The following is a 9,600-nucleotide window of genomic DNA, read 5'->3' as shown; positions in this document are numbered from 1 at the left end:
TGATTATTATGATAGGATCCTTTTGGAGGCTGAAGTTTGTGGTGCAGTTGAACTGTATTTCGGTGGGAGTGAGGTGGTTCTAATATTTTGTCCATGCCATTGGATTGATTAAGGGGAAAACCAATGCAGTCAATATTCCCTGCTGTGTTTTAAATGGTTGGAACATCAGTTGTGTTATTAGTCACCTGTTAGATAATTTGTTGTTGCATGATACAGTATATGTATTTATCATGTACACCTTGGTGTCCCACTCCAATATGATAGCTAATCAAGTGCAGTGGAGAAGACATTATTCTCTTTCACAATATTCATTTTATTATCTTAAAACAAATATAAAGGAGAACCAGTTTACAGCCAGTAGTAGTATTGTGCGCATAAGCCACTCAACAGTGGCACAACATGATGTTGGCACATTTATTAAAACTTGTGTGCAAGACATATTTACACTGCTAGAAACAATTCTGCTTAAAAAAGGGACTACGCTGGAAAAGATACATCATTTAGTACTCATGCCAATGGATGAGTGAAGCCTTTACAGCATGAATGTCAAAAGTCAACAACCAACGGAGAGATGTTAAGAATATTGGCTTCTCAAAGACAAAGGCTGAAACTGCCTTTTTAATTGCTTTGTCAATTAATACGTGCCATTACTCTACTTGACCTGGCTGTTATTTCCATCTGAATTAACTGGCATCTTGTTTTGAAATTAACCATGTAAACAATAAAACCAAAATTTATTGTGAAAGTAAAACCCCTCTTGTTTCTGTCCTCCCAGAAAACATTTACAATGTATGTTGCACACATTTTAAAATGATGCATTGGCTCAGAATAGGAAAATGAAAATAAATAAATTAAGAACAAAACAAACATTAGCGCCTAAAATGGTTGTTGCTTTTCCAGTTCTTTCTGACGTGCGGATAAAATGTCAAGGCTGGGCTTCAGCCCTCATCGAGGCGAAAGCTGAATGAATACGAACATGGAGCCTGTTCTCAAAGTCATAGCCGGCATAGTCCTCCTGCATAAACCATGAAAAAGACAAAACTCTGAATAAAATAAAGGTTCAATTTGCTCGCTCTCTACCCTCTAACAAGCCTTGCCTCAGCACTCTCAGACCTATCGATGCACTCGCTGCCCAATCACGTAGCAGTATACCCACAACAGAAGCCGAGAGCCCGCTGCCCAGCTCCCGCCGTGCTCCTGTCAGACACTGCTGCATCTGCTCAGGCGTGCAGAATTGGCCGTTACAGCAGCAGCAGAGAGCGTGGGATCTGTGCTCCGTCAATGTCAGACGTCCATCCGCTAACAAAGTCAATGCTGCTGCACCTGACGTCTTCAGTGCACAGTCAGGTGGGTGGGGCTGCACCCAGTGCACCTCAGCAATGCAGGTAGTGTTTGTCGTACTTAGAGCAGGGTGTAACCAGGCATGTAACCACACCTGGAACGGGGTGTCACTTTTTTTTTTGCTATTAAAAAGGTGTTCAGACGCCTCTCATATTCTGGAGCAGGGTACTCGGCTCAGTCAGCTCAGTGTGGATGACGCGTGGCCTGCTTTGCTGTGTCATGACTTCATGCTGAGGTTAGACAATGCAAATACACCTTACCTAAACCAGCAGGGGCCAGTATGAGGCAGAACATCTCAATCACAGACCACTTAATGTAGACACAGTGACGGGAACCTGTCATAGCTTCTGCCAGCCACTCATTGTTGTTGAAGGTGAATGTCTCCTGTGCTTGTCCCTGCAGATGAGCGTCACCCCTTGTTAAGGTGGAGTGTTCTTATCTTGGTCAGTGCCTCATGATCTGGCGGCTGAGCAGGGAAAACAAGCTTCTCTTTGAGCATGGAGGCAGTTTTTCAGACCACACAAACACAGTCTACATCCGTAGCTCTCACACTTCGATGGCTGCTATTTTTGCAGCTGGTGTGATGCCATCAACCCTCTCTCCAGCTCAGTGCTGAGCCGACTCAATGTACTCAGGTCACTGACTTCAAGGAAAACCAAGCAGCGGGCTTGCTGCTCCTTTACTGGGTATGCTATCATCCGATCAGGCAGTGAGTGTATTGATCTGTCGGACAGTGTACATCCAAAGAACTCTTGGAGGCGGAAATGATGTAAAATCCAAACGCTACTAATTACTGTAAATAAATATAATAAGGCAATGTTTTTATCTCAGAGATCTTTGCCAGTTTTGTCAGGGGCAAACCAATAATAAAACTGTTATAAGAGAACGAGTTATAGAATTTGCAACCAATTACTTAAGGTTTATACAGTCAATCAGCAAATAAAAACCAGTAGAAAGTATAAATCTTTAGAGAACACTGAGCAAAGAAGCCATGCAATAAAGAAAGCTACTGTACCTTAGCCTGAAGCATTAGCATCCTGCCTTTCCCTACAGACTGGAAAAAAAGACAGAATAAAATATTCATACTATGTGACTTCTCCACCATCTCAGACAACGGAGTCTCTCTATCACACACTAACAAAAAACTTGCCTCTGGGGCGTTCAGCAGCACACAGCCCAGTTCGTAGCAGGAGTAGGGCTGCACATAAGAGTTGCTCAGACGACCCACCTCATCCCTCGCAGCCAGATGGAAATACTGCAAATTTTTTTTAAAAATGGGAGAAAAAAATCAGAGCTCTTATCGGCGCACTATTGACTTCTGTGTGATGAGTATGCTGGTTATCAATCCTACAGCTACGGTTGAGTGCCGTGTATCTTGCAGTGCCTCATATTTCCAAGCCCTATACATTGTATTAATTAGACATGGGAGTACCTGAATGGCATCTTTGGTATTATGAAGACATTTGTTGATGGCACCTAGAAGCAGGTTTTTCAGGCCTGCACACGAGGCATCGTCGACCCCTTGCAGGACTAAAAAAAAGAAAAATGTTACATGCAAGGCTGCAAAACAACACAGAAAAGTGTAGCTGGCTTGATTTAAGCATTTGAAATCTGAGTACCTTGTGTCATTGTCTGCAACTTGGCAGCGGAGCAGTTGGGCAGAGCTTTCCAGAGATAAAGAATCTCGATCACAGACAGGATGCAGAGTTCTTTGGATAGGCTGGTGCTCCTTAGCTTCTCAGCCTGATAAAATGTGTGCATACATGCTGATTTTTACTGTATTTTATACCAAAATTTTGCAAGTGAAAATCAGATGGATCCATACTCACCCTCTTCATGGAGAACAGCTCTATCTGATTATTCTTGCGTTTGAAAAGTCTTTGAACATCCTTGAACACAGAGACGGCTCCCTCCAGGTCACCTGTGGCTCCTTGGCATACTACACAACAGAACAACATATAACCTGGATTAGGAGCCAATAGCAAACTCACATCCAATCCCTTTAAAGCTTTATCCATTTATACTGTAACCACCTCCAGTTAAATAGGCGTAGTAGCACTGGGACCAGCGAGACTCAGTCTTCAGCCGCTCAAAAGCTCTGTAGGCTTCTCTGTAGTTCAGCTCGATCATGCTGCACCAACCTAAAACGTTCAACAATCAGAAATTATGATGCCGACTAGCGCTGAGCAAGGGGGGTTGAAATCTGAGAGGGAAAATAGTACCTATTTCATATAAACACACGTGCTGAATCTCCCTCTGGTCAGAGGCCAGTTCTAAGGCATCGCGGAAGGACGTCAGGGCACTACTGATCTGGCACTAGAAAGGGGAACTTTGTGGTGTGAGTTACAGGCTGAGACAATATTGAGCTTCCTACTTCAGGGGAATAGGCCACATAGATAATGAAGTCTTTTCTTAACATGTATTTACCTCAAGGCGCTGAACTCTGCCTTTGAAAAACATGAAGAGGGAGGAGTTGGGATAGATAGCCTCCCTTTGTTGAAGAATGGATTTGGCTTCCAGCAGGCCAGCCTGTGTGTCTGTGCCGTCCAGAGCAAAGAAGGGCTGCACTACTGTGTGGTACCACAAGAGGGCCAAACTGTAAGGGAGGCACACAGACTGTAATAAGAGGGATGTGCTGTGCAGCAAAATATTTTTCCAATTATAAAGATGACACCATCTGCTACACAATTAGAACAATTTGTAATAATTTTTTAACTAATTTTCATGTTGTGTATTTTACTGATTTTTTAATTTGTTTAATATTTGGTTGGTTCCACATGGCTGAAAAAGCAATTAATCACTTTATAATAAGTTTGTGACGAATATCCTAGTAATTTTAGAACAGTAACTCTCATGGCATGATTCATGATAGCCACCACGAGACACTTAATTCACTATCTTTTCTTTGCTCTACAAATTATTCTTCCACAACGTTGTCATTTTGCTTGGACTGATTCAGATCATGTTTCAGTTTAGCCAGAATGCAGATACACAAACGTACTCACTCACGTACTCACGTAGCTAAGGGGGCCTTCATGTCCTTACTCTCGCTGGCGTACGTGAGCGCTGACAGGCCTTGAAGGCGGTCTCCGGGGAAGCCCAGCAGGTTGACGATCTTCAGTAGGTGCGGCGGCACCATCGAGATGCAGAGGTGGAAGAGGCCGTAACCGAAGCTGACCGAACCTTTGAGCCGATCCAGAGCCTCCAGGCTGACGCCGCCCAGTCTCTGGGACGGGCTCGGCCCGGGCGAGGAGGAGCGGCTGTGGTGGGACAGGTCGGAGGAGGACGACAGGGACGGAGGCGGCATTGCTTGCTGTTCAGACGCTCGTCTTCTGCTGCCCTCCTGCAGGTGTGTGATGTCGCTGTAACATTTGTTGTACATCTTCCAGGCTTTACGGAGGATCCAGCCTCCTTTGATGTACGCTGTCAGGAGATTGAAGTCGAGCTTAGTGAAACATGACATCGTTGGAAAAGGCATCTGGAAATAATAATCCTCAGACTGGAGATCATTATTTTTCATTTCACACCAACAAATGAGCAGTATTATAGTGAATCAACAAGTGCTAACGTCTCCCTTACATGACAGCTCTTGTTTGATGAAAGACAGCACTGCAAGGTAAACCTGGCAGTCTGCAATGATGATCTGCCTCTGGAGCCGGTCCACTGCAGCCACCCCCGACCTCTGAGAGTCCATCTGCCCACACAAACTCCTCACACTTAGACTGATGTGAGAAACAGACGTGTCGGCAGGCTAACGAACCTGGACATCATGCTCATATATCCCCTTTCAGGCAAATTCCATTTGTTCTACATGTTATACACGCACATCATTAAATTCCATTCAATCAAATTAAGCGTTGAAGACATTACTCACGCTCCTTTTGATCTTGTTTTTAATGGTTTCAATGACACCAGTGTTTTCACTCTCACACAGTCTCTCTGTAGCTTTCAGGTCCTCAAAGGCCATCTGCATTTTCTCCTCTTCAAACGTCATCATGGCGTTCTACAAAAAGGGGAGCCAGAAAAATACCGTTAATTTCACACACAACTACTCCACAATAAATGTTGGTGATCCACAGGTCTTAACACACACACACACACACACACACACACACACAAACAATGTGTAGGCGTCCCGCTCTAAATTTGAGATCAGTGTGTCACGACCTTTTCAAACTGCTAAAGACAACATGAAATGGCACAAAACCAAAATCGGGTCGGCTTGGCCACAAAAAAATTAAATAAATGCCTGATTTAAAGAGAACTGTCTTTAAATTAAAGTGATCACAAAATGCAAACTGTAAGTAATTGTTAATGATTGAAAATGATATCAGGAAATAACAAAAAGTTTAATACATTTTGCAATTAAACTTTACAATTCAATTATTTGTTCATTACTTAAAGGCAATAAAGAAGCAGAATTTTTAACTGGCAAATTTAATTACCTTTTTACTTGATCTTCTTTTACTTTGAGTTTTAGAATGCATCATTTACACTCTAATTTAATCGATCAAATTATAATAGCTCTGAATTGACGATAATTAAACACTGTAAAAGTCTATATTTATTAGTACTGTTGCACTAATTACTCGTCGAGATGAGGGATCCCCATTACTTTGCTTGCACTAACATTTGTTTTATTTCTTAATTATAAGGGTTTTCTTAAGAGAAAGTGCAGTACAGCGAAAAGAGAGAGAAGGAATGATAGCAAACATTCAGTCTACACAAGATACAAAAAGAGCAAACATACAACGTGAAGTATAAACTGCAGTGCAATACACAGAACAACTATGTACTATAAGAGACATAAACCATTGCTCGATGGTCCGTGGCCTAAGGCAGCAGCGAGTAAACAAGTTTTTGTTAAATGACAACTAGATTTCAACACTTACAGTGAAGAGTACGACAGATGGTGACATCCTCTGGCACCACATGTCAGCACCGGGAGGCGACTCAATATAGTTATGTTAAAAGACATAACATTTGTACCAAAAATATGGTGCTGACAAAGACCTTGTGATATGCTAAAAAGCTCTGGGACACGGGAGTAAGTGGACCCTGAGTTATGATTTGTCAACTCCTGTTTCCACAGTTAAGAATGGACTCTCAGGTTTAACTGCATTGAATGTGTTTATTTTACTTTTGACATGCACTGTACTCTCTGAACATGCTATTAGTTGTTTATCTGGGAGGGCTGCACTTCCAATTTTTTGTAACATCTTGCTCTTGGTCAGTTTGAATGTACTTATACTGTGATGTAATGTCACAACAGGTGAAAACTGGATTATAAAAATACCACTAAGTGCAAGTCCTAATTCACGCGGGCATCACGTTAGACTATCACACTTGTTTTTGTGCTAGAAAAAAAAAAGAAGTGTGGCTTTGTGCCAGACAGGGAAATTCCTTGAACCTCATTATGAGACAGAGGTGCTCTTAACAACTTACAATTATTTTTGTCAGCATTTGGACCACAAAGTAAAACAGTGCCGCAAAACTCACCAGAAAACTAACAAAACTGGCTCCGAAACTCATCAAAGGACTGTGGTTCCTGAAACAGAAGATATAGAGCAGGTGACATGTCAGTGAGCGGCCTGCTGCGCAAACAGGCGACACATCCAGATGGGTGGAGTGACAAAAATGCGAAAAGCCTGTTTCATGTGTCGAGCGTTCAGTTGATTCACTGTGCAGACATGAGCAAGGTGGGGCACAAAGGTGACACCAAACAAAACCAACTTGATTCAATAGGAATGCGGTCAATTCAGTGGGTACAGACATTCCCGCATAGCCTTGGTGGTGATTTAAAGCGTCACTGAGGCCAAGTCGCAAGCTCGTTCTCAGTTGCCATGTTTTCGTCTTTCATTTCCCTCCATCTTTTCACAGGCAATCAAAGCAGGATGACACCTAGTGCTCCATGCAATTAGCGGAAGAGGCGACATTTAAGCTTTCACCGGGGGTCAGGACACATAGGGGTTGCCCTTCTGCGGCATCAACAGAGTCAACCCTTCCAAGAGATAATCAGTGCTTTTAATAACATCACAGCATGACTGAAGGATTTGTACAAAATCCTGCAACCAGCAAGTGGACTGTGGTCAGAGCATGTGGTTCAGAGAAGGGGTTCCCAACCTATTTAGCCTGTGACCCCTTAAAAAGAAGCAATGTCTACTTGTGACCAATCACGGTTTGCTTATAATGAGGTCAACCAAACCAGGAATTAATTCCCACACACAAAAATGACAAAAATGCTTATTATGTGTGACCAAATAAATATTATTTAGCATTGTGCAAGTGTTTATTTCAGCTTTTCTGTCTCATTAATTGTCTTGCAGGCCCTCAGACTGGGGGTCCCGATCCCGCCAGATGGGTACAGCTAGGTTAGATCATTTGCAAGTTTAATCTGTACATGTGGACACTAAATTGCATCAAAAAAAATGCAGCTTGGGTTTTCCAGAACAGGTTCAAGTTGCAACCATCCAGTATCTGACATGTGGTTGTGACTTTAGGGAACAAGCAGGGCCCTAGATGGCAAAGTTAACACAAACCTGCTCAAAGTAACAGGCGCAAACCCGTTTAAGTCCTTTTTCTTTGAAAACATTTGATTATTCACACTGATGGTGGTCACAACACCTGCAGCAGCATGCCACCGCACATAAAGAGCCATATTATTATCCAGACGCAGCCATTGGACTGAGCTTCAGAAGTAACACTTCCTGTTTGCCCAGGGTACTCAAACAACGTTCATCCTTCTCGTGACCCGATCATATGGTGCTACACTACAAAAGCGTGACAGGGATGTTTGAGGTGTTGAATTACTGTCTTCAAGGCTTCTTGTCATGACCACAGTAGTTTGGGAACATTAGCTGCGCGTGTCACTCCATTTAACAACTCCCCCGTAGAGAAAACTTAAGTAACCACCATTAAAATGTTTCCCAGACGTCAAAACAGACACACACAGGCAGAAAGACAGCTGGGGTTATTGTGTCTGAAGCAGACACTCACGTACCTGTGCGCCCTGAAGAGCTCGTCGCTCTCCTTGAAGCCATTGTTGAGGAGCATGTTGATTCCTTCCAGTGCCAGCTCTGCGTCGTTGATGCGGTCAGTCTGCTCATCCTCCACGCTCGCCGGGGCTGGTTCCGTCGGGTCCGCCATTGAGATACCCGACACCGGAGGCGAGAAAGTGAAGGAGGGAGGGGGCGTGCGGTATGTGTCGTTAGTTTACTTACAGGCGGAATAGTCTCGCACAGTGGCGCAGTTGTTTTGGAGCAAACGCAGTCATAGTCTTATACGAAGAGTGACAGGTTGAAGTCGCTAACAGCTAACAACATGCGTGTGTATGCTAGCTGTCTGTCCAGCGGTTGTGTCGCTGTTCCGTATTCTGCCGCCCGGCCGGTGGTTCGTGTGTTCCTGCGCAGACAGGAAATGTGCTGCCTTTCTGTGCTATCGGAATTATCCAACAGATCAGATGATACATAAACACCACAGCAATAAATTGAGTTTTAATTGGTGTGGAAGTGTAAACTAAACAATGTCAGCATGTTACATGCCCCGTAAGCAGTTTAGATTGTTGTCTGTATCTGTGAGAGCATTTTTTTCTTTACAGCTCATAGAATTTCTGACGCTATCCAAATGCAATCGATGCATCATTTCTGGTAACAGTTGTTTTAAAAATAAATAAGTGTAATGCGACAAAGCTGGATACATATGGTGTAGCTAAATAGCTAAATTGCCTAACTGGGTCACAGAATCTGATGTGTCACAGAACTTGGTGCAACACAAGTCGGCAGAAGTTTGTCGCTTTCGCTCACGGACTTCTCAAAGTCCGTGAAGGCAGCATCAGAGTGGGCGTGGTTGTTTCTGCAGGAGAGCCCAGCCAAGGAAACAGCTGACCATGGAGGGTCCGGGATCAAGCAAGTTTATAATCTTCCTCCTTGTCAGGATCCAGAGATTTTTCACTAAATCAAAAATAGTTCTTAAATAGTAAATTAGTACAAAAAAGCATTAAAATAGCTCAATTGTTGGTTGTTTTTTTTTTTTTTTTTTGCTAAATCTTATCTCCCTGCATGATGGTCTAAATGCTTTGTCAAAGATGTCAAATCAGGAGTATGAACATATATCTTACTTATTAATCATTGTTTTTAATTTTAGATGGTCAAATTTAAAGATACTGCTTCTAGAAATTATTACGGCCGGCTTTGAAAAAAACATGATGTGTAATTGTACTATGTAAAAGTCTTCTCGGGTAATTAAAAATCCCAATAGTCC

The 9,600-nt window shown here is 42.9% G+C and overlaps 1 protein-coding gene across 1 annotated transcript; it reads right to left on the bottom strand.

Annotated features, from left to right (window-relative positions):
* Positions 1–297: 297 nt before the first annotated feature.
* LOC121614877 (tetratricopeptide repeat protein 39C-like) lies at positions 298–8,718 on the bottom strand. Its single transcript, XM_041948967.1, has 14 exons — positions 8,342–8,718; positions 6,841–6,889; positions 5,216–5,344; positions 4,921–5,035; positions 4,359–4,764; positions 3,769–3,937; positions 3,564–3,657; positions 3,375–3,482; positions 3,171–3,280; positions 2,961–3,084; positions 2,774–2,871; positions 2,492–2,596; positions 2,357–2,395; positions 298–1,015 (listed from the first exon to the last, which is right to left on the bottom strand). The coding sequence occupies exons 1-14, from the start codon at positions 8,485–8,487 to the stop codon at positions 926–928; spliced, it is 1,782 nt and encodes a 593-aa protein (XP_041804901.1). The 5' UTR covers positions 8,488–8,718; the 3' UTR covers positions 298–925.
* Positions 8,719–9,600: the final 882 nt, after the last annotated feature.

Source organism: Chelmon rostratus, chromosome 12, assembly GCF_017976325.1.
Source record: "Chelmon rostratus isolate fCheRos1 chromosome 12, fCheRos1.pri, whole genome shotgun sequence".
NCBI lineage: Eukaryota > Metazoa > Chordata > Actinopteri > Chaetodontiformes > Chaetodontidae > Chelmon > Chelmon rostratus.
This window is presented reverse-complemented; position numbering and strand designations above follow the sequence as displayed.